This window comes from Orcinus orca, chromosome 1 (assembly GCF_937001465.1).
Source record: "Orcinus orca chromosome 1, mOrcOrc1.1, whole genome shotgun sequence".
NCBI lineage: Eukaryota > Metazoa > Chordata > Mammalia > Artiodactyla > Delphinidae > Orcinus > Orcinus orca.
The window spans coordinates 96517102-96544391 of NC_064559.1; the positions used below are offsets into that span (position 1 = coordinate 96517102).

The 27290-nt window shown below is 52.4% G+C and overlaps 3 protein-coding genes across 11 annotated transcripts in view; 1 reads left to right on the forward strand and 2 right to left on the reverse strand.

The window, feature by feature from the left end:
- The window catches only part of DCAF8 (DDB1 and CUL4 associated factor 8), a 45584-nt gene extending 42981 nt beyond the window's left edge, over positions 1-2603 (forward strand). For all 8 annotated transcript variants that reach the window (XM_033414322.2, XM_033414317.2, XM_033414323.2 and 5 more), the window contains one exon: positions 606-2603. In XM_033414322.2, coding sequence (XP_033270213.1) covers positions 606-722 — 117 coding nt within the window. In that variant the 3' untranslated portion in view covers positions 723-2603. The remainder of the gene's footprint in view (positions 1-605) is intronic.
- Positions 2604-2947: 344 nt separating this feature from the next.
- PEA15 (proliferation and apoptosis adaptor protein 15) lies at positions 2948-13127 on the reverse strand. 2 transcript variants are annotated; one of them, XM_004284446.3, is made up of 4 exons: positions 12964-13127; positions 6718-6891; positions 5170-5325; positions 2948-5016 (listed from the first exon to the last, which is right to left on the reverse strand). In XM_004284446.3, exons 2-4 carry the CDS (start codon positions 6887-6889, stop codon positions 4952-4954), a joined length of 393 nt encoding a protein of 130 aa, XP_004284494.1. In that variant the 5' UTR covers positions 6890-6891; positions 12964-13127; the 3' UTR covers positions 2948-4951. The 2 variants fall into 2 exon arrangements, with proteins under 2 accessions (XP_004284494.1, XP_033270216.1); XM_033414325.1 differs by lacking the exon at positions 12964-13127 and adding an exon at positions 9770-9836 and having other exon boundaries at positions 6718-6900.
- A 2943-nt stretch (positions 13128-16070) lies between these two features.
- Positions 16071-25408, reverse strand: CASQ1 (calsequestrin 1). The gene is made up of 11 exons (XM_004284447.4): positions 24735-25408; positions 22918-23002; positions 22059-22159; positions 21658-21769; positions 21249-21322; positions 20771-20901; positions 19594-19639; positions 19126-19180; positions 18791-18891; positions 17925-17999; positions 16071-16698 (listed from the first exon to the last, which is right to left on the reverse strand). Exons 1-11 carry the CDS (start codon positions 25011-25013, stop codon positions 16558-16560), a joined length of 1200 nt encoding a protein of 399 aa, XP_004284495.1. The 5' UTR covers positions 25014-25408; the 3' UTR covers positions 16071-16557.
- Positions 25409-27290: the final 1882 nt, after the last annotated feature.

A 27290-nucleotide genomic window follows, 5' to 3' on the forward strand; every position in this document is an offset into this window, starting at 1 on the left:
AGCTCCCAAGGGCAGTGACCCTCTCAAGAGGGTAAAATGTTCCAGGGCATACTTCTCGCTGCTTTAGGAGGAATCAAGTGGAGTTAGTTGGGTTTCCTATCCATTATTCCCCATCCCCATCAGAGCTTTGATGTAGCCTTGGAAGAGCCACTAGCAGAAATAGCTGGTGTCTGCTTAGTGTTCTCCATCACCACGCATGCACAGGGTTGTCTTCAAAAAGGCAAAGGCATGAGGGTGGGGAAGGAGTTGAGAAGAAATAAGTCATCTCAGGTGTCTTCTGTCTTTTCTCTTGTGACACAAGAGGCCTAGGGCAGGGGTTAGCAAACTGTGGCAGTTTGGGCAAGTGCCTGCTTTTTGTAAATAAAGTTTTATTAGACTACAGCCACACCCATTCATTTATGTGTTGTCTGGCTGCTTTCATGCTACAACAGCAGAGTTGAATAGTTGTGACAGAGATACGGCCCATGAGTCTAAAATATTTACTGTCTGGCCCTTTAAGAAAAATTCTGCCGACCCCTGGCCTAGAGCATGTAAATTATAGCTAAGACCTAACAGGCTTGTCCTTGTTCCAGGGAAATTACTAATAAGCCTTTCCCATCCTACAGCGCTGGCGAGAACCTGGGGTTGGGGCCACAGACGCAGACTCGGATGAGTCTCCCAGCTCCTCAGATACATCGGACGAGGAGGAGGGCCCTGACCGGGTGCAGTGCATGCCATCCTGAGGCCTCGTACCCAGGAGGGGCAGGCTGGGGCTGCCAACCCGATCCTGCCTGGGCAGCCCTTTCCTGTCCCAGGCTCTAACATTCAGCAGAAACGCACTTTGGACTTTTTTGCTTTAGATTTAAAAAAAAAAAAAGAAAAGAAAAGAAAAAAAAGAAAAAAAAAAGACATCCCAGGAGGACAAGCCAGAGGGGAGCAAACCTACAGAGCATCTAGAAGTGGGAATTGAGCCCTGGAATGGGGTTCCATGGAGAGGTGCATAGGACTTGGCAGAAATGGCCTCTCCCCAAAGCCTTTTTTTTTTGGGAGGGGGGAGCCTATTTTGTTAACTGGTTTGGGGTAGGGAATGGGGTTTCCTTTTCTTTGATCTCCCTTGTTTCTTGGGTGGGGGGTGGGGGGATAACTGGCTGTTCAGTACCAAGGGGCCAGACTGGGGGTGGTAGAAATGCCACTCTCTCTTTGGTTTAGGTTTTTGACTTTATTTTCTTTATTTTTTAAAATTCTATGACAGTTGCATTGTTTTTTCTTCCCCCTGAGCAAGCAACCCCATCCCAGGATCCTGTTTTTCTGGGGAGTCCTTAGAGCCCCTAACCATCCCACACTCTTCACTTTCTTTTCCACCCCATTCATTCTCTGTACTTATCACAGTGTTTTGCACTTGATTATGTATCCTTCACTCTCTTCTCTTCATCCCATCACCCCCTCAGTAGGTCTGGTGAGGGAGGTTGGGGGGAGGTGGGAGGAGGGACAGAAGTGGAAGAATAGGAAGGTGGTTACCTCTTCTGTTACTTAAAAAAAAAAAAAGTTGTTTGGTGGCAGCAATCTCCCTGTCCCTATCACTGTTAGAGGCCTAATTTTATATCTATAAATATATTAAAAAGCAAGTCAAAATTGGATGTATCATGTTAAAATTATTGTTGAAGTTTAAATACCTATATATTCTCTATGACTGCAATAAAGGGACTTACAGGAGAGAGTGAGTGAGAGTAATGATGTGGAGGTATCACCTGGGGTCAGCCTACCCTCTGTGCACGGCTACTGGAGATTAGGGCTTAACCCTTATGTTTTAGGAGGCTCAAGAATGGAAGGATCCTGAATTCTGCCCTTTCCTGCTTTCCTACCATGGTTTCAGGGTTGGGAAGCCCCTTTCATCTCTTTGCTCCAGATATCCTACCTCTGCTTAAGTCTTGTGGGGGTTCCCAGGATGGCTCTGCTAACCAGAGACTGGCTCATCTTCAAAACTTGACTGAACTGTGACTTCAGGAAGGGTTCTGCCACTGCAGACCGTCTCTCCTAATACTGTGTGTGACAGAAGACACACTCACTCTTAGCTTTAGCTGCTTGATTCTTTAAACTATCCAACTCCACACCAACTCCCTTCCTAATGGAAGAGTATAGGGAAAGACCTCCTGGGTTTGACTTTATACCTTGTCCACCTTTTCCTATCTTGGGATTGAAGGACAAGTCATTAATCTAAGGATTGAGTAAGGTGGCTGGGGCTCAGACACCTATTGTATCACTGGTCACTAATTATCAAAGTCCCAGTTGCATTCTTGCCCTTAAATGCTTTTGTTGCTATTTCTTTGCCCCCAACCAGGAATTCTGCATCCTGGGACAGTCAGATTCTACTAGAACAGGCCAGGAAGGAAGGGAGGAGTGAAAGGGTGGAATTCCCAGATACTCCTTCCTCCTGCCCCTTTTCCTAGCAGCTCTCAGACCAGATGTTAGCTGCTGTACTTCCTCCCTGAGGTAGTGAATGTGTGGTGACTGTGAGTGGTCTGTGTTCTTATCGCTGGTGGGGTGATGGAGTGGGCTGAAACGATGCACTCTGGAATTTGTTGTGTATTTTCTCTCAGTAAAGCTTTTTTTTTTTCCCCCCCTGACTGCTGCTGTGTGTGTGATATGTGAGCCATTCATTCATGATGGGCTATTTTTGTTCCTTTCAGTATAGGTGCCTGGCCCTGGTCTTATTACAATTTTAGGAAGTCCAGTCTGGGATATCCATGTTTCCAGTGGTTGGGCTCCAGTGGGAGACTGTGGAAGTGGAATAGGCCCCACAGTTCAGTGATACTTAGAAAATGAGAGAGGGCAGAGATCCTACTAGGGGTATTTTCCTGGCCTCTTCCAGGCTGCAGTTAAGGATTTGGGGGTAAATTTTGCTCTCCCTCCCCAGTCATCCAAAGGCTTAAAAATCCCGGTCATTCACACAAATTTAGAATCAGTTAGGTACAGTACAATCACCTTTATTCCAGGGTTAGAACAAGGCCGTGCACACTGCAGACAGAGGAGCACAGGATAGGGGCAATCTCACAGCAGTATAGGGGGCAGGAGGGCAGGTTAGTCGTTTTAGATTATTTTGCCTTACAGAGAAATTGCTAGACTCCGCTGAAAATGACCCTGTCTCCCTTCTCCCATCTCATCCTCTTCTCTCTTCAAAGGAAGGCTCTTTATAATATATTCCCTCCCTCCACCTCCTTTCTCTCTCAGACTTGTTCTCGCATAACATATCCTGGCTTGGAAGGATAATTCCTGCTCTTTATCCCCCTCCCAATTCTACAAGTATCTCTCTCTCCTTGTGGGAGAAGCCAGACAGGACTGGGGAAACTTGGGAAGGTCCTTTAAGGCAAAACTGTGGAGTACTCGAGGTGTATGTGTTAAGGCAGGTGTCCGCAGCAGTGGCCAGAGGGTACAGGCAGGTTGGGCTGGGCTAGGCTAGGATTAGAGGGTGCTCTCCAACCAGTCTGGCTTCTTCCCTCTTCCAGTAGCCAGCTCTCCCCTCCACTAAAGTTTTGCTCCCACATCCTAGAAGCTCCTAGCTTAAACTTTCTCTAAATAGCCTCTTGAGATTGCATGTGAATTGAAAGTTTAAAAAAGTTTTTTTTGTTTTGACTATGTAGCAATTTGACTCTGCCACTCCCTTCACTGTGGCATTCCCCTTCCACCCCCGTCCTGGCCTAGACAATAAGTTAATGCCAGACACCACAAAAAAGGGCAGACATGGCAGTGCGGGTTTAATATACATATATGTAGAATATATATGTACACACAGTTAGCACGGTCAGGGTGGGGATGGCTATCTTGGGACAGGCAGGAGGCTGGGGTCACTGTACTCTAGTGATTTGGCTAGGAGGGGTTCATAAGCCCAAGGTGCCAGGATATTGAGGGAGAGGGGTTACCGAGTCCCCTCCTGGACTGAATTGGGGATCAGTGCAACGGAAAACACTGTAGTTAGCTTCTTCCCTTCTTTCTGGCTTGGGGGAGAGGGGGTTCTAGATCATGGAGAGAGGGAAGGTTGCCTGCAATAACCACGTAGGGACTCTGTAAGTGGGAGCAGGATTGGAGTTAAAACCTAAGGATCTCGATTCCCCAACCTCCCTAGATTCAGGGGACTCCTGTGCAACAGTCTGAGTAGGAATAAAGGAGTGGAACAGGGAACTCCTCTCTGCCTTCATCCCCACTCAGGCTCAGTGATGGGGTGTGTTCCCAGCACAGTCTCTCCAGAGCAGAGGTGGGTGGGGGGTATCTAATGCTGGGTTCTCCATGGGGTTTGAACTTTGGGGCCAGGGAAGGATCCAGTGATCCTCTCTCTTTAGGTCCCTGGCTCATACCCACCGTAGGCCCATGAGAGGGGAGCAAAAAGGGACCTGCTGGTGCCCAGGCCCTCCAACCTGAGGAACTACTGGAAACTGGACTCCTGAGCCAGTCCAGCTTTGGGGTACAAACACAAACTCTGGCTTTTCTTTGCCCCTTCCAGGTGGGGGTTGGGTAGCCTCTTCATCTTCCCTCTCACTGCTTTTCATTCGATTCACCCACCTCTCCCATGCCTCACTCCTACCTCGCTGCCTCATTGTAGGAAAATACAGGCCCTTTTCTGCTCCCACACTTTAGAGAGGTGGGGGAAGAGTGGAGGAAAGGGAAGTAGGAGGAATGTGCCCATTTCTATTTGCATAAAAATAGCCCCCAACTCCCCCTAGAGTGGGGAAACTGAGCTCCCCCACCCCCAGCCCCTGACCCCCATCCCCTCACAAGGAGGAGGAACTAGATGAGCTAGACATATAGACAGACAGCCAGAGCGTGCGCACACGCACACACACGCGCACAGTAAGGGGGTTAGGACCAGGTTAGTAAGTGGGTAGATGGGGGGGGGGATGCCCTTGCCCCCTCCCCTGGAGGATGGGGGAAGAGAATGGTCTGATGAAGGTCCAACCTTCCTCCTCTTCCTCCCCCTTGCTCAGGCTTTCTTCGGTGGAGGAGCCAATTTGATGATCTCTTCCTCAGAGGGCTGCCGGATAATGTCTGGGGGCAAAAAGGGATGTGTCCAGGGACAGAAGTCACGGGAGGCAGTAGGCAGGCTAACTGATCATAAGCCTCTGTTCTCCCAGAATTCAAGTATTCCACAGATAATCCATGGGAGGGGCAGAGGTACATATTAAAGGCATGGCCTCTTACCTTTGTACTTCTTGGCACTGGGGATACGGGTTAGCTTGGTGTCCAGCTCATCTTCCTCAGAGATCTTCAGAACACGGGTTCTGTAGTCAACCACCATAGTGAGTAGGTCAGGACGGCGGGAGATCTCAAAGATGTGCTCGATATAAGAGAGGTTGTCTGGAGGAAGGCAGGAGACTGAGGATCAGAGCTGCTGTAGAGGTCAGCTTCCCCTACACTGCTGGATTAGGCTTCAGGAACCAAGCCTGAGTTGCTCACATTGGTTACTGGAGGAGGCAACACTGGAAGAAGAGGGGCAGCTAAGCCAGGAAAAGAAAGCTAAAGCACCAGAAGACAGTAGAGAACTCTTCTCAGGAAGGGCAGATCATTGATGAGTGAAGTTTCTAGATTACAGATTTAGAATGAGGGATTTAGGTTAAATACCAGGTTCCACACTGAGTGGAGGGGAGAAGAGAAAAATTAACCGGGCTTCCAAATACCCAACATCCACCCTGTCCCTCTTTCACTTTTCCTCCAAGCAAGCATCAGAATTTCCCAGCAGCACATGTAGGACCAGAAGGGTGGGATCTGTAGACAACCCAGGAGAGATTCTGGGCCTAGTGAGAAGGGTAATTCTGAATGAGAAGGCACAGACATGACCAGAGGGATGATGTCCATGGGTCGGCCAGTTGTAGGAGATTGCAGATGCCTTCTTGCCTGGCTCCTCCCCTCTACTGCAGTAGTCCCCTAAGTCAGCGGTCCCCAACCTTTTTAGCACCAGGGACCGGTTCCGTGGAAGACAATTTTTCCATGGACAGGGTGGGCAGGGGTGGGATGGTTCAAGCTGTAATTCGAGCAATGGGGAGCGAGCGGTAGATGAAGCTTCGCTCACTCGCGCCCACTCCTCACCTCTTGCTGTGCGGCCCAGTTCCTAACAGGACCGCTAGGGACCCCTGTCCTAAGTGTAGCATGTCCTCCTTCAGCCTCCCTCCCTTCATTCCATGCTACAGATTAGTATCTCTGAAGCACCCTCAGGGCACTCACCTCACCTATCAAATACCCTGTCACTCAAGGCCCTCCACAACACAGTCTTAACTTACCTTTCCAGCCACTTCTAAACATGCTATGTTCCTCTGCCTAGCATGTCCTCCTTTGGATCCTGCCTTTGAAATCCCACTTGCCCTTCAGGGCCATCTTAAATACCAGTTCCTCCCCAAAGCCCTTTCCAGAGCAATGGTCTCTAAAAGTGAATAAGAAAATGTTAGAACTTGTGGTTTTAAGTTTTATCACCTTTAAGTCCTATTTTAATGTTTTATTATATATACGATAATAGCACAGTAGGATCTGAGTAACATTTTTTGCTGAATAATATTTTTACTGAAGAATGTAATGCACCATGAAGAATGTAAAGACCACTGCCCTAGAGCCCCTCTACTCTCTTAGAGCACCCCTCTTATCCTGCCTTGTCAAAAAGGAGTGCACTTTGTATAGGAGCTCTGAGCTCATTTCTATTTGCTGAATGAACTGAGCCTGAACGGCTGATGGTAGGATGCCTGTGTCCCCCTCCCCCACCTTTGTCCAGCTTGTTGTGGCTCTCCAGGAAGCTAAACCAGGCACTGCCAGTAGTGATCTCCTCGCTCTTCTCACTGGGGATGTCCTCCTTGCAGGCTGACTTGAGCTGTTCCAGATCTTCAAGGGTGATGTTGTTGGTCAGGTCCTGGAGGAGGGTCCCGTACTCGGCCATGACTGGGGTTGGGGGGAACAAAGGGAGAGGAGGCTGAGCTTGAGGTTCACGGTTTGGTTCACTCACTGGCACTACCCACCTCTCCTCTACCCTACCAGGCAAGTGCCTGGAACACAGAGGTTGGGGAGGCTAGGACTGGAGGAAGAAAAGGAAGACCTAAGGGAGGTAGGAGTAGACAGGAAGAAACTGGGAAGCTAGGGGCCAGGCTGGAGTCTAGAGTGAAAAGTCACACTTCCTTCTCCCCACCATCTTTTTTCTTCCTTTTCCCCCCTCTAACAGTAACCCTGGCAACAGCTCCCCGACTGAGGAGGCGGTTACCATAGCAACCTGCTCCCGACTTTCTCACCCGCTGTCTCCAAGTCCCCCCCCAGAATCGCCCCACCCACCTGCAACCCCTCCCCCTGTCAAACAAAACAAAACACACCAAAACGACCAGGGAGAGGCTTGCTGTGGCAGTGAGAAGCTAAAAGGAAGGGGCTGGGGGAGGTTGATTGGAGCTCATGTTCTAGCTTCCATTCTTTCCCAGAAGCAAAGGGGGTCCCTCACTTCAACTCCCCACCACCCCACTAATGACTCATTTTGGATAGATGCCTAGTTGCCTGGCCCCTCCATGCTCAGCCCTGTATTCAGTCATTAGGTCTCGGGATGGGGGTGGGGAGGGTGAAGCAATGGGCTACCCCCACCTTTGCGGAGCCCATTTTCTCCCTTGATTGCTGCTGGGCCTCTACACAGCCCTTTCTCCTAGCCTTTGTGCTATGCCTACAGCCCCCGCGCCCAAGAATACCAAGCGGCTGGCTCTGGCCCCCTGCCCAGTTCCCAGGCTGGCTGGGTGGCAGGGAGAAGGGGTTCAGACGCAGCTTTGGGAAAGTCTGGCAGGAAGGGGGCTGCCACTTCTGCTTGCATCAACATCCCGCTGGCACTACCTTCAGCGTGACCTCCCACAGGGGGCCGGGGAAGGCTGGATCTCATCTAGGCCTTCACCCCATCCCTCTTCTATGAAGATTTTTAGGTGAAAAAGGAGAGGACATTCAAGGCCCTCCTTCCACTAAGATAGGGACTGTGGCTAAGACAGGAAGAAAGAAGGTCAGACCTTAGAATGAACTTTCTGGATTTGATAAAATGTGAAACTCCAGTGGTGAGTTTTAAAAAGGGGCTTTTTTCCCCCACAATGACTATATATTTCTTTTATAATTAAAAAGTAAAGCATTTTAAAAAGTAAATTATGGCATAAACACTCTGTGGCTAGACTAAGGGGTGGGGCAAGGAGCTAGATGACCTTGTACTTGACTGAGACTGCCCACAAATCACCCCAACAATGGGCCGGGAATATAGCAGAAAGGGACTAGTTGACACACCCCATATTCCTTATTTCCACCTACATGCAGGGAAACTGAGGGAGAGAAGCATGCACCCAGGAGGCCCCATTCCCAGCCCCCTACTTGGACCAGAACAAACAAGCCTCCCTTGGTGGCAGGCACTGTGACACAAACAAGCCAGGCAGCAGGGCCAGCATGAGCCCCACGAGAAACAGGCACTTATACACATGCTCACTTGCACACCCAGGTGCAACCAGACAGAGGGCCCAGCGGTGGCCCTGCCAGGCTGGGCCAGAAACAATGCTCTCTGACTGTCAGCACCAGGAACCGTCTCGCCTTGAAATCTAGGTCACAGCAGCAGGCTCTGGAGCTCAGCCCCCACCCCCCTCCACTGATAATCCAAGGACAGAAAAGGGGATGTAGACAAGGGGAGTGATGGGGACAGGGTTCAGAGATGGGGATAATAATGGAGGTGGGGTGTGAAGAGAGCTGAAGAAAAAAGGGCAGCATGGGAAGGAGGCAAGATGCGCTCAAGAAGGCTGCCCCAGTCGAGACCCTGCGACCAAGCCCTTAGCTGGAAAATGGGACAGACTTTAGGACCATAGTGCCCTGCTTTCACATAGAAGAAGAGTTTGTAAATACAGAGATCCTGTGGGAGGAGGGGGGGAGAGGGAGAGAGAGAGAGAGAGAGAGAGAGAGAGAGAGAATATCTCCTGGGAGGAGTTAAGATTTAGGACTCTGAATTGAAAACACAGACTTATAGGGGAGGTGGGCGGGAAGGGATTAATGTGTATTAGACACCCACCCACAAAGGCTGGGGGCGGTGAGTAGGAGCTTTCTGTGAGAGTGAAACAGATACAAGGAGGCCCCTGAGAGAAATGGGGGTGGGAATGTGTGTGTGCCAGAACCCTCTGTATGGATGCTGATCCTGGGTGTGGGCACAGGTACAGGGAGGAGGCAGTGCTGGTATCTGTGGGTGTGTTTGGATGTTCTGGTAATGGATGTGTACGTGCCAGCACTGGATGTGTGGCTTTGAGTGTATGTGGTCTGTGTGTATGTGTCTGACCAGCTAAGAGTATGTGTAAGAAGGCAGATAATCACAGGCTCACATCCAGAGAAAAGAGGAAGGGTAAGGGGAGCCTAGAGAATGGAGGAAGAGAACTGGTGTTGGGAGAGGGAAAGAGACGGAGCCTGCAAATGAGGAATCCGTGGGGCGGGGGAGGGGCACAGGGAGCACACAGAGTCCACGAAGAGAAGGCTGCAGCCTCAGCTCAGTGGTTACCATGGCAACCTCAGTTCTGGGTGCCCCCCCCCCATTCAGTTGTCAGGACAATGACACCACTGGATAGGAGGGATGTGGGGAGTGGGGAGTAAGAACAGAGAGAAGGGATAGGAGAAGGGCCCGGTAAGGGTGCAGGGAAAGGCAGCCTAGTGTCCTGCCTCCCTGGAGAGATCCCATTTGCCCAGGCCTGGGTGTGGCAGCAGGGGCAAGGGCAGGGGAGTTTGGGGGAAATTTCCTTACTTGGTTCTCAAGCTTTCCTGGTCAACCATTGTCCAGTTGTAGTCTGGCCATGGTAGGTGGGGCTTGGCAGAAGCTTGGCTCCTTCACCCTCCATGTTGCTTTTCTCACCCAAGATTTAGAATTCCATAGGGCCTATAGAGAAGTCTCCTGCCCTCATAGCTCTGAAGAGTCCTCCTGACCTCTGGAACAGTGCAGAGGCTGCCCAGGGAACACCAGGCAGCCTGGGCGGAGGCCACTCTTGGGACAGGATACTTGGGCAGGAACCGGGAACCGGGGCTGAGGCTGCCAGGAAGTCAGTCCCCTTCCCTCCCAGATCATTCTGTGCTCTGCTCACCGCTTCCTCACACCTTCCTTCCTTCCTTCCTCACTCTCTTTCTGAGCTGGCCCCAGGTGGGGCTCTGACAAAAGTCAAACCAACTGAGGATGCTGAGGAAGAGGGGCAGGAGGTAAGGGTTATATTCTGACCTTCTAGGGGAGTAGCTGGGAGCATGACAGGTGGGTGCTCCATGGGCACCGGGGGAGGAAGGGGCGGGCCCTGGGAACACTTTGAGAGCCTAGCAAAATGGGATGACCACCTGTGGAGGAGGTGGTAGCACCAAAAGAATTTCTGTGCATTTGGACATTAATTTATGATTATCCTCTCCCTAGCATTTGGTTCCAAATCCTCAGTAAATTTAAGAAGCCTGAGGATTAGGAGGTGCTATTGCTCCCTCCCTCACATCGGCTGCAGCTGCCTAAGGCTGAGGGGAACTGCAAGGACCTGGAGATCCTGCAGTGGGCAGGAGGCGGCCTGTAGGCACTCAAGTCTGTCAGTCTTGTTGCCTGGGGTTTGGGGTGGGAGGGTGGTGATCACAGCAAAGCAGAGGGCTGGGAAGGGAGAGAGCAGGGTTCCTACTTTAAATTTTATCTGGGCCCCAAATTCAAGCAGTCCTATAGTTCGTCCCTAATTATTTCTTTACTATCATACTCAACTGACTTCTTCCCATAGCTTCTATTCAGCTTTTTGGGGGGAGGGTGGGGGGAGGATGCCTTTATTTCTGTAAAGTAGGAAGAAGAGGGTTCTAAGGCTCCAGAGTCAGCCTGGGAATGAGGGGGTGGGATAGGACACCTGGACCTCAAAACGTTCAGTCCAAGAAGCAAAATGGGTTACCCCTGGCTACAAAGACAGGGTTAAGCTTTTGCCCTTAGTCAAGAGAAGAAGGATTGGACCCAGGATGAGAGCATCAGAAGATACCTGGCATTGGATCAGGCCCGGCAGAGGAGAGGGAATGGGGCCTCTACTGCTCTCTACTCATCTGATTCTCTCTCTTCCTCCTTCTGTTTCTCCCCCATCCCTCTATCTCTTCCTCATCTATTACCTCTCTCTCTAGTCTTTCAGTCTCTCTTTTCCTCCTTTCCTTTCAATGGGCTTTCATCCCATCCCACCTGGTGGTAGCCAAGAATACTTAGGGCTCCTGGGTTCTGTGACTTGGTGTCCCTATTTCAGGACTCAGAGCTACTATACTAGCTATACAAGGAAGGAGTGAGTGTCCCTGCTATAAAGAGATAGAGTAAGTTTAGCGGGGAGGGGCCTGGATTGGTTGGCTGTGTACAGGTTGGTGATGTCCACCATTGCACTGCGGTGGAGGCTCTGTGTGAAAGAGTGAGGGGATGGCATAGCAGGGTGTGACTCTGGTCCTCCTCTTCATGCATGACAACACACGCACACATGATGGGCACAGGTGTCAGGGAAGTGAGGAAGTAGGCAACCAGGGCAGCTGGCAGCCTAGGGCATCTCTGGCAATTTCCCCAATGGAGTGTTTAACCACAAAGGGAAGAGCAATTAAAGCTAATCGCTCTGACAGCCTGGAGGCCAGACACATAGGGAAACAAAACACACATATTCAGCATGTTTCCCCTAACTCCCAGTGGTCTCACCACCATCCTGCTTTCATCCTCCCTAATTTCTGAGCCTCTGTCGTCCATTCCCCAGCACTCTGCCCACTCATTTGACCATCTCTGACTCTCACTTCCTTCCCCTCCCCATTCCCTGACTGTATCTCTGTCCCTCTGTGTCCCTCTCTTGATGTCTGTCTGCCTCTCACACACATTCCCCTCATTCTCTCTCTCTGACTTGGGCCTCCATCCTTGGCTGACTCATACTCATTCTTTCTTTTTCTCTCTCTCCCTTTCTTCCATCCCCCCTCCATCCCTTGGCCACTCAGATGCCCAGAAGCCAGCCACTCCTAGCACCCTAAGCTCCAACTGGACCCAGCAAGAGAGGCCACCAGCAGCCCCTACCCTCACTACTCACCCGGATTCAAAGCACCAGGCTCACTCGCCCTCAAGATCCTGTCTCCCGGTCCTGGATTGAGACCAGGATTTTCTACCATGTTTTCTCACTGTTTTAAAGAGGGGCGATCTGAAGCCCAGGGCTGGGAGAAGAGGTCCAGAAAATTAGGGTGGACTTGGGGACGGTGGCCCCCACTCAGCTGTCCTGTTAGACTGATATTCTGCCAGGAGACTTGCACATGGGAGACAGTGGGAGTGAGGTGGGAGCTTGGATGCGTAGCGCAGGGCCCTTTGTGATTTGCTGTGTGCAGTCGATGTGTGTAAGAGTCACATGGGTGTGTGTCACCGTGTGTGCTGGCGTGTCTCTTGTAGGTGTGTGTGTCCCTGTCAGTTTTGATACAGATTATATGAAATTAATTAGGGGCTTTACGTTAGCTACTTCTCTCCTGTACACCCCCCAGCTCCCGACTCCTTCCCTCCGGACAAGCCTTCGACAATCCCACCTCTACCCCAGGTGCAGAGGACTGGGTGAGGGCACGTGGTGCCAGCTGCCGGGTTTGAGCCCTCGGAGCAGGGGCGGCTGCCGGCGGAACTGAGGCAGGGCTGGGCCGGGAGACCGCCAGCCGAGGCGAGTCCAAAGCCAGAGAACGGGAGGGAGGGGCGGGAGCTGGCCCGGCCGAGCTGGCTGGGCGGGAAGCAGGCTCCATCCTAATCCCCAGGCCCCGGTCCGACTCCCAAACTGCTGGTCAGAGTGGAACGGGCGGCCGGAGCCACGCCGCTTCCAGCACACACCGCGCTCGGAGCGCACCGACAGAGACGGAGCCCGTGGGGCCTGACACGGAGCGGACCCCTCCGGGGCCCCCACGCTCCGCATCTGTCCCCAGGCGTCCCGGATCAACGCCCCTCCAAGCCCAGATCCTCAAATCTGCCCCTCCCCGCGACACTTCCCCTCTCGGCCCTCTCACCGCCTCCGGGGCTGAGCGCTCGGGGAGCGGGCACTCCGGCGTCCCCGGTTCCTGAGCAGCGTCCGGAACCTCCTCCTCGGCTCCCGCCGCCGCCGCCGCCGCCGCCGCTTCTGCTGCCGCCGCCGCCTCTTCCGCCCGCGGAGCCGGAGCCCGAGCCCAGCGCCGCCTCACCCCACTCGGCTGGCCCGTGATGTCAGAGCCGGGGAGGGGCGGGGGGCGGGGAGCGGCGGGAGAGGGGGTGGGGAGGCAGCAGGGGGCTGGGGTTCTGGAAGACTCCTGGGACGGGGGCAGAAGTGCGGGAGGGCTGGAGTAGCGACGACGCCTCCTCCCCTAAACAGCGAGCCCCAATTCTCAGATTTAATTCTTCCCAAAGGGACACACTCCTTCCCTTACGACCTTTCGGTGACCACAGTGGCTGGGACCCTGGGAGGCAAAGAGTAAGTTAGGGTTTAAGGGTTTGGAAGTCCTTTGGCCTCTGGATCCTCTTAGATGCTTGACTCAGTATTTGTAAAAACCTTTTCCCCTTATGGGTCAGGGGAGCCGTAGTAAAAGACAGCTCAGATTTATCCACCTTGGAAGGTGGGGGAGGAGGAAGGAGTAGGGGCAAGAAGCAAAATGGGGGCCCCCTTCGCCTGCTCTGGAGCCACAGATCTTCCTTCTCCAGGATGATGCCAGCTGGCCCCTTGTGTTCCTCTCACCTTTCCCAAATATACCACCCTCCCGCCTTCCCCCCACCATGATGTAATTGTATTTCTGTGGAGAAAAAGAGCAGCAGTGAGCTCAGCATGCAAATATAGACAACTTGCAGAGCCACGCTCGGCTCTGTCTCCTAGCTCTGCCCCTCTGCCCAGGCCCAGCATGGCAGCTCTCACTTCCCTTCTACCCCAGGGACTTTCCTCCCCCAGATCCTTAGCCATACTGAAAGAGGGAAGGAAGAAGATGATCTGTTATCATCTCCAGCCTAAGAGGTCTCTCCTCAACTCTGGCAGAGCCTGGCCCGGGGACAAGGTCTGAGCCCCATCAGTGTCTGTGCCACCTCCAGGAGCGCGCCGGCTTCACTTCAGTTCCAGCCTGGCAGAGACCCCTCAGGAAGCCTCAGGTGAGCCCATCCTTTCTTGAGTCTACACTGCCCCTAGAAGAGGCTCAGGCTGCTGCTGCTTTGGATTTCACAGCCCTTCTCTTTGCTTTCGCCATCCTCTTCCCCCAGTGTGCCATGTCACTGCCCCTTTGATAGCAACACACCCTCATAATTTGCCTTTGCATATATCTCATTTGTTCTGAGTTGTAGGGCCAAAACTCATTTTGTTGACCCATCTTTGAGACTCAGGGAAGCTGAATGACTTATCTACAGTCAGTGAAAGGTCCAGGTCTTTCAGGTACAGGGGATTTGGGCTTCATGCTGACTCTGCTCCTTTCTTAGGTAGGTTATGCCTCTGAGCCTCATTAAGGGCAAGACGGGGACACTGATGCCTATCTCACAGTGTTCTTCTGAGTTTTAGAAATTGTAAGTCTCTAGTGACTGGCACAGATGGGTGGTTAAAACATGGGAGCTATTATTTAGTCTGGGGCCTTCCACTGACCTATGCTAGAGAGTTAAGTTCCATAATATTTTTGTATTGGCCCAGTGCCCGTACTATGTATTAAACATTTATTAAATGGGTGCAAGTTGGATGAATACGTGGTTTCTACTCTATACTCCTGCCACCAATTCCAGGAAGACTTCCTGGATTTGTCTGTGGAGGGTGAAAACTCCTCTCACCTCAGGTCTCATTCTTCCATACTCAGAGATCCTCTAAGTTGTCCAGCAACACTTTTATACCCAGTCCATGAAAGCTGTAACATCTGTTAGTTATGGGCTTGTTCAGTTGTTTGGTTCCTCCCCCCCTACTCCTTACTCCTTTACACTTACCCCAGCCTGGGCCTGTGCTGGAGAGAATGTGGGTCCTTCCTGCCAAGATCGCCAGCAGGCTCAGGTCTGGGGAATCCCCTTTGAACAAAGCTCAGCGTCTCCTCTGCACTCCCATAACCACCACTCTGATCCGTGTTCTCCTACCTCCATCAGATTATTATAACTGTCTGATAAGAGTTGGACTCCCTGCCTCTGGTATCTCCATCGGCTTCCTTCCCTCTATCTATCCTGCTCATCACTGCCAGATTAAATGTTGCCCTTCCTCCCCAGCTCACAGGACTAAATCCAAACACCTCTGCGACCTAGCCCCGGATGCCCACCCAACCTCGTGGCCACCACTTGAACCTCTCTTCTTGTCTCCTTGGTCTCCTCTGTGCCCCAACATGGCACACGCATTCTGGCAGTGCTTTTGATGTTTTCACTACTTGAAATGTCTCCTCCCCAACTCCTTTGCCCTAATCAAATCCCACTATTCATTTAAGGCCTAGAAAATGCTCACTTCCTTTATGAAGCCGTCAAAGCCCACTCTCATCTCTCTCTTCTGAGGCCATTGTATTCATTTGTTCCTTCTTTTAACAAACATTTATTAGGGACTACTTTTGGTGTGCCAGGCCCTGTGGACACAGAGAAAAAGCCTGGGGTCCTGCCTTCAAGGGGCTCACAGTCTGGTGGGGAAGACAGACATGTAAATGAAGAGCTAGTACTAGAATAGAGGTGGACAGAGAGAGTGCAGTGGGAGCCCAGAGGAGGGAGCTGCAGGAGGGGCCACCTTTGGGAAGGCCGCACCGAGGAAGTGTTTTTTGGGCTCAGTCTTGCCATTCAAATAAGCGCTGCAAGGGGGGGTGCTATCAAGCAGCACATAATCGCTTAATTACATATTGCTTTGTATTTTTCTTCAGTTCTTCAGTGTGCTTGTCTTGACTTCCCAGTGAGGCTAATCAGCTCGAGAGCAGGGACAGGCCCAGCACTCTCTGTTCTCCCAAAGCCTGACAGCAGTGCTGGACAAACACCATGTGTTCAGAAAAGCCTTTTTGACTTGCAGCAGATAAATAATCCAAGCTTCTCTGGGATAACTGCCTAGAGGGAGGAGCCCCACCCCCCTGCTATCACAGTCCCCTAACAAGGTACCCACACCTTAAATCCCCATCCTCTGGCTGCCTCCCTCCTGCCATAGGGGTGAGACCTCATCAGCAGACACTTGTTCATGTTGCCCCAGATCATTTATTGAGGTCTCTCATTTGACCCAAGTACATTAACAAGAGATTGCTAAGATATAGCTCCAAACACAGTACCCTCCCGTCCCCCTGGCCAGGGATAGGACAGTCAGAAGGATAGAGGACTTGAGAGAGTGGGGGAAGAGTGTGCTCAGCTGGAGGGAGCAGAAGAGAGATAGGGGCCCATAGATACGGCAAGAGGGAAGTCACAAGAAAGCATGTAGGGAGTGATGGAAGAAACAAATAATCGATACAGGGACATGGTGGGACTGGAAACAGAAGTCAGATGGGATAGCTGGGCTGGTGTGTAGGGAAAAGTAGCTCCTTGAATCTCAGCATGCAGCATAGAGACCCCAGTGGGCCCCATGGCAGAGAATGACCTAGTGTCCCTGGAGGAGCTCAGGGAAGGACAGGGAAGGAGGAGGGGGCAGGAGGACAGCAGGTGGGGCTAGGAGATGGCTGCCACAGCAACTAGTCATCATCGTCGTCGTCATCGTCATCATCATCCTCTGTGTTGATCTCGCCCTCCAGTACATCCTCCAGCCAGTCCTCCAGCTCCTCAGCAGAAGGCAGGTCCTCTTCATCATCCATCTCCATCCATACGCTGTCCGCCTAGGACATGGCACAGACAAGGCGTCAGAACTAAGCCCGATTCAGGTCTTTAGACCTGTCCTCCCACTCACTGGACTCTGTACATCCTCTGTCCCTTCTCTTCATCTGTCAGTGGGCAGGAAAACTGTCCAGGTGGGGGTCTAGGGTGGAATAGTGACAGTGGGAGTAGAAAGAATGGCTGGATCAGCAAATAGACCTTCTCCCTTCAGTCTTTCTTACAAGCTCTTGCCATGCTGAGCTTCCTAAAACAGACCTCTCTATCATGCCCTTAATGCAAAACCACTGGTGGCTCTTCATGGCCTGGAGAATAAAGTCAGCAACTCTTTAGCATTCAAGACTTTCCAATACCTGCTTTTCTAGCACCATCCTCAGAGATCTCTAGACTCTCAAGCCATAAGAAACGACTTGCCTTTTCCCAAATCTGATATTCATTTTCCTACTTTTTGACCTTTTGCACTAACTTTTTCCATCAGTTTGGAAATGACTCATACAATTTGCACTTGTAGAACTCTTATACACGGTACAATCTCCAGTGTGTTTTAATTTTTTTAATTGTTTAGATTTAATTAATTTTTTATATTTTAAAATTGAGGTATAGTTGATTTACAACAATCTCCACTTTAAACTCTACTCCTTTTAAACCCTCTCTGATTCTCAAGCAGAAGTCACTTTGATTTCTCTGCCTTCCTGATGTTTTCTTCGTATCTCTATTATAGAGTTTATCAGATTTGGCCTGGTAGTTAACGGAATACCTACCTCCTCAGTTAGACTGAGAATTATATGAAAGCAGGCTGTGACTTATTCAACTCAACAAATATCTTTGAAGCATCTATCTGTGTGTGAATGAGAAGATTTCTGCTCTCAAAAAGCTCAAAGTCTACTGGAAGAGACAGACATGATACATGAATAGCCATATAAAAGTCATGTTCTCAATGCCAAATGGGCTCTGGGAGTGCCAAGGAGGGAACAATTCCAAATGGGAGATCTGGAAAGACTTCATGGAGAAGAGAGGATTTGAACTGGGCCTTGAAGGACGAGCAGTCAGTTCCAACAGGTAGAGGCAGGGGTGTGTTCAGGGCAGGAATCTCTCCCTCTTTCCAGCCATTAGACTGGGCATGTCTAACTCCTCTGGGGAGGGCTCAATTCCTAGTTAGCAGAGCAGAGGAGGACTAGCTATGTTGGGAAGGAGAGTTGGGGTCAACCGGGGATGAGGGAAGGAAACTCACATCAGTAACATTGACGACTCCTATCTGTGGGGCTGACAGGTCGATGTTGAACGTCTTCTCCCAGTATGGAACCAGCTGTGGAGAGATCACATATGGCAACTTAATGGAGGCTAGGAACACCTGAGTCCAGGAGGGTGAGTGTGAGTGTGAGGGTCAGCCATGGGTAGAGAGAGGACAGTGAACCCACGGTAGATTGGTGGATAGGTCCAGCTATAGTGCCTGAAGGGAATGGGTAGAACTAAGCAGTTAAAGGGTAGATATCCCCAAAGGAAAGTATCAAGAGGGTCAGCTGGGGACATTGGTCCCTCCTTTCCGAGGAAAACTTGATAGGAAACCTTGTTCTGCTCCTGGATCTGCTACTGATTGGCCTTGTGACTTTGGGCAATCACTTCTCCCTGGACCTCAGTTTCTATATCTCTAAACTAAGGTAGTTATACTCTGTAATTGCCAGCGGTCCTCACATTTCTGTTTGTTCATCTAGTTCCTCTTTCAACGAAGAGTGTTAGGTGTTGGGGATTCAGCTGGGAACAGAGCCGTGCCCTGAGACATGGAATCTCTGTGCTTTGATTCTGTGGTTGTGGACACCCACATGCAAGGTTAATGCGCCCTTCTGCTCCCCCAAACTCTGGATTTCTCTAGAAGGAGCCAGCCCCGGGCACATGAGCTCTCTGCTCAGCCTCTGCTCTGGGAATCCTGTTGTTCCCACACTTCCCATCATCCTGGTTCCCCTTTCTCAGGATGCGCTCAGGGCCCCTGAGCATGCGACAGGATCCTCCACTAGGAGACGGGGAGAAGAACTCTGAAACAGGCTCCCCCTTGAGATGTGCCCTGCCTGGGATAGCCAGTGCCTGAGTGATAGCTCTTACCAGGGGGAAGTCATCAGGGTCAATCCAGATGATGCTCAGGTCAGGATTTTCAGTGTTATCTTGGGCCACAGCCTTGAGAATCTCTAAGAACTCATAGCCATCTTGGAGGGAACACAGGTGATAAGTGCACGGTGGGGCACAGAGGAAACAGGAGTCCAGCTCTCTTTTCCCGCCTCCCACAACTCCGCATGTCTAGCCCCAGGCTGCTTGTAAACTGTGCTCTAAAAAAACCCGTCTTATGTGTTAAAAGCCTATGCTCTGATAAATACCCCATCTCCCTCTCTCACCAGTGCCCCCGCCCCTGCCCCAAATCCAATCCAGTATTCCTCCCTCACCAGGATCAGTTTCCTCTGCAAAGGCCACAATATGGATTCCATCCAGATCGTCCTCCTGTGGGGGGCAGGAAGGGGAGACCTTAGCTATACTCACTGAAGTTAGAGAGCCCAGAACAGGCCCTAGATCTACCTTGGACCTAACTTTTGTGGAAATCCAGCTTCTGGAGCAGGTGTATTCTTGTGGTGGTGAGCCTTTTCCAAGTACACTGCCCCCTTCCACCCCAGGGTCCCCACACCTCCGCTGGCAAACCCTTCAGCCCCAGAGCTTAGAGCTCCTCCCTTGTCATCGTCATCAAGTTATGTGTGTCCCCCAACTCCTGACATGTTCTCAGAACAGAAACCCTCCACCTTTGCTGGTACACTGTCTTTCCTATAAGCAAGACATGAGGAGCAGCAGGGTTGGATGTTTCTAGGACTTGAGTTTTCCCATGCTCCTGCGAGGGCCTGGGCCCCATCCGGGGCACTCACCCAGGTCTCATACATACTCTCAGGCTTCAGCTTCCTCAGGGTTGATCTAGAAGGGAAAGAAAGTCACTAAGTGGGCAAGAAGGACACCCTTGGCTCCAAAGGGTCCCCATAGCAGAGGCTGCCACAGGGTCATGCCTAGGGCATAGACAGCTTGCAGCCTTGAACAAAGCCATCTGTCAGAGTCTAAGCTCTGGGCACCAGGCCCAGATAACTGCATGGTTAAAGCAGGTAGGAGAGAGGAGGGTGGGCAAGGGGACTGGAAGAGAGACTTTCGGGAGAAAGAACTGGACATCTGGGTGTTCATTCATTCATTCATTCATTCAATAACACTGAGTGTTGCAGATGTTCTAAATGCTGTGCTAGGTGCTGTGTAGACAGAGTTGGACAAGGCAGACATATTCCTGCCCCGATGAAGCGGACCATAATCTAGTGGGAGAGAGTGAGAGAAGTAGTGTTTACGCTGATGAACGGCTATTTCCAGTTGTGGAGTACTGTGAAGGAAGAGAATCATGTGTGAATGTAGGCCAGGGTTTCTCAACCTCAGCACTAGTGACATTTGGGGCCGGATAATTCTTCATTGCGGGAGGGCTGTCCTGGGCACTGTAGGCTATTTAGCAGCATCCCCGGCCTCTCCCCACTAAATACCAGTAGCTCTCTCTCCAACCACAGATGTCTCCAGCCATTGCCAAATACCCGCTGGAAGACAACATCCTCCCCCTACCTCGCCACTCCCTCCACCCCTGTTGAGAACCACTGGTGTAGGTAATGTATGAGAAAGAACACAGGCCAGATCTGGATGAGAATCCAGTTCTGACACTACTCGTGGACTCTTTTTCACTGAGGTTGTTAAAAGGATTAAGTACAATAAGAGAGATGGCACCTGGGAGTTCCTGGCAGACCACAGGCCCTCAACCCTGGTCTCAGTCAACATCACAGTGAACTGTACACATTTATGGAGCACCTTCTGTGTGTGCTCCGGGCTCTGGGCTAAGTGCTGGGGTGCAAAATATTGTGCAAAATGGTCAGTGTATCAATAAGAACTGATACCAGAAGTGTATTCATCTCTAGGAGAGACCTGCCTCCTGGCTGGCTGAGATCCCCCTAGCCCATCTCACAGACCCGTGTTCTAGCCTGGGGAGGAGCCTACCCTGCTCAGAGGGTTGCCCCCGCTCCCCACCTCCTGTGCTCCTCCACGAAGTTGACAATCTCCTCTTCGCTATTGGGCTTGTCCGGGATGGTCACAGGCTCTTCCATGAAGGCCTCGTAGAAATCGATCTCGTTCAGCTTCAGGGTCAGCTTCTTTGCCACCTTTTGGGGGAGGGGATGGGGGAGTGGGGCAGGGGACACGGGGTCATGGTGAGAGGAAGTATTATGGGGGAGCAGATGTCAGGCAGGGAGTGAGACAACCTGGGCCCTTGTCACTGCCTCTGTGACACTGGACACGTGTCTTAACTTCTCTGGGCTTTCGTTGAAGATGAGAGAGGGGTGGGTTAGATAATTTAAAATCTGTGGGATGGGGGAGGCCCGAGGTGGGGTGGGGTTGGGGAGTACTGGTGTGTAGTGGGGGAGGAGGTCCCCCATTGATTCTGGGAGAGGGGGCTGGAGGGCAGCTGAGGGGAGTGAGGGAGACCCAATGCAGCAGCAGGGGGGAGAACCTTGCTGTCAAAGGTGGCGAAGAAGGGGATGTAGGGATGAAACTCCTCCGCTGCGTCCTCGTAGGCTTTGTAATCTGAGGGGGGAATGCAGAGTCAGTCTCTGGGGGAAGCAGGGTCTGCCAGGGAACCATCCCCCCTCTCTCTCTCCCCAGTTCTTCTTCGGCAGGTGGGGTTCATTCTGAGACCCACCCCCTCTAGTCCTCTGAGAGTGGTTACATACAGTGGTGGGGTGCGGGGAAGGGGAATGCCTTTGTGCCTGTCTGTGAAACCCGCAGAGTGCAGGGAGATCAGAGCAGTCGATCGATGGACCCACCATGGCAAGAGCCAGTGCTGGGTGAAGTGGGGAGGTAGGAGGACAGGTGAAGTTGGGGACCAGCGGAGGGGACCGTGGAGTCTGAGGGTTACCCACGCTCTGAGTCTTTGCTCTTGAAGTAGCCAATGAGTTTGTTCTCATCTTCGATATTCTCAAATGCCTGCAGCTCTCGTTCACCCTCAATAAATTCCACAGGGTCCTCTAGGACCTGGAAGAGCAAGGACATTGAAGGAAGAGAGTGAGTTTCTGAACTCAGTGGTAGAGGCAAGGAGAGGGATCAGGGAAAAGTGGGCTGGGAAACGGGGAGGAAGGGGCTCTGTTGCCTGTGTGTGTGTGTGTGTGTGTGTGTGTGTGTGTGTGTGTGTGTGTGTGTGTGTGTGTGTGTGTGTGTGTGTGTGTGTGTGTGTGTGTGTGTGTGTGTGTGTGTGTGTGGCTGCAGTTGGTCGGAAGGGCGTGAGGTCTTAAAGCAAGGCCATTAGGTCCAGCAGAGTCCTCACATCAAGCAGAAACTCCACCAGGGTGTCAGCAGAAAACTCGCCGTCATACTCAATGACTTCATCTCCCTTGAATACGTAAATGCTGTCCTCTTCAGTTAGTCCTAGGGAGTGAGCCAGAGGTGTGCCATGATTGCAACCTTCCCACAGGTCCAAGGGTCCAAATCCAGGGTTGCAGCCCATTCCATAATCCCACTAGACCACACATCCTTCACCTGCCCAGCGCACCTCCACTGCCTCTCAGCCCCTCCATCCCCGGTGTCTGTGCCCCTGGATTTAGCCTAGGTGGCTAGTCTGGCCCCAGGGGCTCTCCAGGGGGAAGCTGGGGTCAGGTGGGAACGCTAGGGGAGGACACAGGGAGATATAGGTCCTAGCAAGATGTCTCCCCGCTTTCTCTGCCTGCCATAACCAGAGACAGATCTTCCTCTTACCTCCTCTGAGGACTCTAGTTGCTGATTCCCAGTCCAGCACTTTAACCTTCAGCTATTACTGACCAGATGACTTCACTACTGGCCACCCCTCCCCCATCCACATCCGGAGTCCAGTCTCAGGCCTGTGCTGCCCCCTGGTGGCTGGTGCTGTAATACCCAGCCCGCGGCTCTGGAGGGGGAGGGGTTGGAAGAGGAGTTTGCAGAGGTCTCTCCAGCCCCACTTGTGTTCCCTGATTTCCCCTTTCCTCCAGAACTTAGCCCCTATCTTTAGGTAGGTATAAATAAGGCCATCTTCACCTCTTTCTGGGATTTGAGCATGGGTCTCTATAAGGAATAAAGGAGAGGCTGGAAGCCCCAGCCATAACCCTCCAAATTTCAGTATTTTCTCACCGGTCACCTTCCCCTCCCTGCTCCTCCCACCCCTCCCTTACCTAGTTTCTTGGCTACAGCCGTGTCCTTCTCGGAGTCCACCATCCCGAAGCCAACACCCTTGTCTTCTAAGACTTGGGCTGCTAACTGAAGGGAGAGTTAGGGTTAAAATCAGCCTCTGGAATTCTCAGTAACCACTATTCCCGATCTCATGCTTGCGAGCTGGGTCATTTGGGATGCAGGGAATATGAGTTAACCTTGACACTGTGCTAGGATGCAGGAGAGCTCCACTTTCCCTACCACGCCCCCCTCCACCCTTTTGGTCTGTGGTCCAATTTTAACTCCTGCGCACCTATTGCTCATTTACAACGTGCTTATTCTGTTGACCTTTAAGGCACTGCGCATGTACTTCCAGGTTCCTTAGGGATGCTGAGGGGTCTAGCTTCAGGATGACTGAGGCTCTTTCCTCCTTCGGAGCTGAGCCCTGTACTCCATACTGATCAAAGACCACGCTCAGCGTGGGGGTGATGTTACACGTCCCTGGGATTCTTCTGAGTGAGTCCCAGTGGGGAGAATTTCGGAGGGCAAGAGGGTGTGGGGCGTGGGGCTCTGGTCACCCTCGAGGCAGAGAGACTGACAAAGAGATTAGAGATGAAATAGGCCCAGTTTTCCCGCAATGGGGTGGGACTTTCCCTTTTGCTCTCTACTTCAAGCTGTCCTTAGGCTAGGGAGAGCCACACCCTAGGTCCCTGTCCTCATGGGTCTCCCAGCGGGGCTCTCAACCCTGATGCACTCTGCCTTGGGCGTGGTTTGCAGCTTTACCCCACCTAACACAGACTCGGGGCGCTCGGATTCTCAGGAGGCTGGGACAGGTGGATGGCCAGGGATGCTCAGCGCTCAGGATAAAAATACTCCGCTCGTTAATCAGGCGGCGGGTTCCGGCACCCGGCAGGGGCACACAGAAATGAGAACCTACCGTCCTGGTGTCTTGCCCTGAAATACTCCAAGCTCTGGGCAAGCTGGGGCCTCTCCGTCCTGCCAGACTAGAGGAGGGGCTGCAGCGGCTTGGACAAGGAGACTGCAGCACAGCCCGGCCCCTGGAGGGCTGTGTGACCACATTTCCCAGTCATCCCCCAACATGGGCTTTTTTCTTGTCACCATAGACTCTCTCTCTCCTTTGCGCCCCAGGTCAGCTTGGGGGTGAGGAGAATCTTCCCACAAAGACAAGTTGGGGAAGGCATGGTGAAGCCTCCTCCAAACACAAGAATTCTCCAATCGGGGTGCCCAGCTTGATCCAGTAGGGGCAGATGGCAGGGGGAGGGGACTGAGAGGCCAGTGGGAGGCACGGTGGGCTCTATTAAACCTTTAGCCATTAAATCAATGACATGCAAGCAAAATGTTAATAACGTTTAAATTTATACTCAGTTTGGATCTCTTTGGGGTGCAGCCCCTAAAGTGTATGGAGAGAGGGTACGTTTTGGTTAGGAAAGTAGATTTGGGGGTGTACTGCAGTTCTTCACCTTCCCCTGAAGAACCTCTTTTCCTTTTTTGCCCCCCTTCCAGGGTCACCTCAGTCTTAGCCAAACCTAGTACTACCACCCTCCTCTAGCACAGAGGAGAGATTCCCCCCTGCAGCACCCCCCTCCCTCCTAAAATTGCCTGGCTACGGTGGTACTTTGGGGGTTCCTGAATCTCTGTTTCTCTCTGGCTAAGGTCATACGCTGCTTGGGTCCTGTTGGTCCTGTTGGTCGAGACAGGGTCCTGCTGCCCTGCCCCTCACGCCCAGATCTCACTCTTAAAGATCTACATGGAGTTGCAGGATAGAGGGGTGCAGAGAGGGACTGGGCTGCTCTGCAGGCCTGCGGAGCCCGCCACTCACCTCCAGGATCAGCTCCTCCATTTCAAACTGTCTTTGTGAGGCCTTGTCGTCCTCGGGGGGTTCGTGGTAGAGCAGTGCCAGCACCTCGTACTTCTTGAACACATTCTTGTAGTTCTTTGCGTTGACATTGACCACACGGTCCACACCATCATACTCGGGGAAGTCCAGCCCGTCTTGCCTCTGCACCCCTGACTCGAGTGTCCCTAGCACCAGCAGTAACAGCAGTGCCAGCCGCAGGCCGGGCACAGTTCTGGCCCCCATCCTGTCTGCAGCACTCATGGAGGTAGTGGGATCTGGGTCGGCTCTCCTGGTCCAGAAGAGGTTAGCTGGGGTAGGGAGGGGCCCCTGGGTCCCAAATCCTGAGTTAGGGGCTCACGGTGGGGGTGGGGTGGGGAAGGGCCCAGAGCAGTGGACGGAGGACACTGCTATAGGTCCTGGAGAAACTGCCGACAGAGCCAAGAGAAACAGGGTCAGGGGGAGGGCGAGGAGCAGGGGGTGGGGAGGGAACCGGAGCTGCCCTTGAGGTTGGCACCCCTCGGCCCCCACCTGGTCCCGTCTAAATATGTCTCCAGGATTGGCAGGAGAGACGGATAACCTCCTGAGGCCAGGACGGCCCCGTGAGGGCCGGGATCCTCCTACTTCCAACACCTCTCACCCAGGCTCCCAGAGCCTCCTCCCCTCCCCCTCCCCCCCAATGTCCAGGGCTCCTCGGCCCCTGTCCCCACACCGGCCTAGGAGCTCATCGCCATATTAAGAAAGGAAAAAGCTGGAGCTAAAAATAAGACCAGATGAGTCGGAGGTAAATGAAGCTGGGGCTGGGGGAGGGGAGGCTTGGGGGTAATCAGGGAGAGTGGAGCGAGGGCAAGGGTACTCAGAGAGAGGGAAATGGGGCCCGCAGAGGAGGAGGTATTCTGGGTCAGAGGTTAAATTTGTCATCCATTTGTAAAAAGGGGGGCAAATGTGGTATTGCCTCTAAGTCCTAAAACCTGGGACTCTCCTCTAGGTCAAGTCTGTTTCTTTGATCTCGTGGAGGAAGCGGGGTGGAGCGGGGGGAGTACAAATGCAATCCAGGCTGCAGGAAAGAGACCCCCTGCACTTCCCTTTAAAGAACCAAGACCAAGGATGAGGTCATTCTCTGAATAAAAGATGGAGCTGAGTCCAGGACTGGCGCCCTGGCTCAGCTCCAGCCAGTTTCCTTTGCTTCACTCAACACTCCTGACTGGAGTATGCAGAGGAAGGACGGGGTGTGGGGCGTGAAGTGCTGGCCCTTGGAGTCCTTGGAGATGCGGATCTGGGGCTTCTTTGCCCACAGACCCGAGAGGAGAAGGAGAAAGTCATTCGGCTGCTGCCTCCTGCTCGTACTCTCTACTCTGATCCTACGGGACTGGTTTTCTAGGGCACAGTGGGAAGGAGGATTCCCCTGGCTGAATGATTCCAAGGAGAGCGAACTGTGACTATTCATTCCTACGTCTTTGACAAGACAAAAAGGATCAGGTATCAACGGTAGGGAAAAAAATTAACACTGGGAAACATGAAGAGGTGGGGCCCTGTGCCCTGAACCAAGGATGCCGCTTAATTCTGTGCAAAGCAGAGCTGGTGCAGAGGGGCTCTAAATTCCTGGATCCCAGCTTAGGGGAGAGGGCGGAGTGGATGGGCTCAGCTCTGGGTACCTTCAAGGACCCTCTTCACGGCCCTCCAGGGCTCATGCACAGGTAAGCAGAGGCACGAGGGAGACCGGAGAGAGGCTAGATCAAAGCCCCCACGCCCACCCTGAGGTGTCTCCGATGTTGGAGGCACAGCGGGTGTTTTGCACCATGAAGTTATGTTAGAGGAGTGACCTTTCCGCACTCCCACAGGGCAGACCTTACACGGCTAAGCAAGGAAGGCCAGGGAAAATCTCAAGAACGTGGCGGGAGTGGGTCCAAGAGAGACAGCTGTCGTTGGCACAGGAGAGGCCAGAGGTAGCTAGGCAGGGCACGCTGGAGCTGGAGAGACCTCAGAACCCATCTCAAGAGAGCGACCAACGTGCCCACAGCCCCGTGACCAGAGCAAAGACAGCAGGAGAGACAGGTGGACCCGCCCGGACGTATGTGACCTAGATGACGTCCAGCCCCAACTTCTCCTTCTGCTGCACTCTGGAGGAGAGGGGAACACTGGGACGGAGACATTGGGACCTTAGACTCGTTCCATCCTGAATCTGACCTCTCGTACCCCCAGGGTGTGAGATGGGACGAAATGGTGACCCAGGCCTGCCCCATTCCCTCTCTGCTTCTGCAGCTACCAGGCTGTTTCATCCCATCCTCCTTCCTCTCCTTGGCCCTGGCTCTCCAGAGCCACCCGGATCCCTTCCAGCAGCTGCACCCCTCCCCTCCTCCCTGTCCTGCTCTCCCATACTTTGCTCTATACTTTCTATTCAAATCCTTCCCTCTAGGCCCCTGCCTTGAGGCTCAGCCACTGATATCAAATGACCCTAATTCGGGGCCTCTGTATTTTTAACCCACCAGACACCCAAAGCTCCTGCTACTGAAACTTGAGGAGCTGGCCCCTCCACGCTCC

Bases quoted from the DNA above. Each gene is read 5' to 3' on its own strand.
- PEA15 (XM_033414325.1), bottom strand. From the start codon at position 9,821: ATGGAGGGTGAAGGAGCCAAGCTTCTGCCAAGCCCCACCTACCATGGC. The intron at 6,901-9,769 runs CTACAACTGGAC...CTTTGTTCCCCC, and splicing joins CCCCACCTACCATGGCCAGA to CAACCCCAGTCATGGCCGAG. The intron at 5,326-6,717 runs GTGGGGGAGGGG...GCCTTCCTCCAG, and splicing joins CCACAACAAGCTGGACAAAG to ACAACCTCTCTTATATCGAG.
- CASQ1 (XM_004284447.4), bottom strand. From the start codon at position 25,013: ATGAGTGCTGCAGACAGGATGGGGGCCAGAACTGTGCCCGGCCTGCGG. The intron at 21,770-22,058 runs GTGAGGACTCTG...TTGCTCTTCCAG, and splicing joins TGGTGGAGTTTCTGCTTGAT to GTCCTAGAGGACCCTGTGGA. The intron at 21,323-21,657 runs GTGGGTAACCCT...TTCCCCCCTCAG, and splicing joins CAAGAGCAAAGACTCAGAGC to ATTACAAAGCCTACGAGGAC.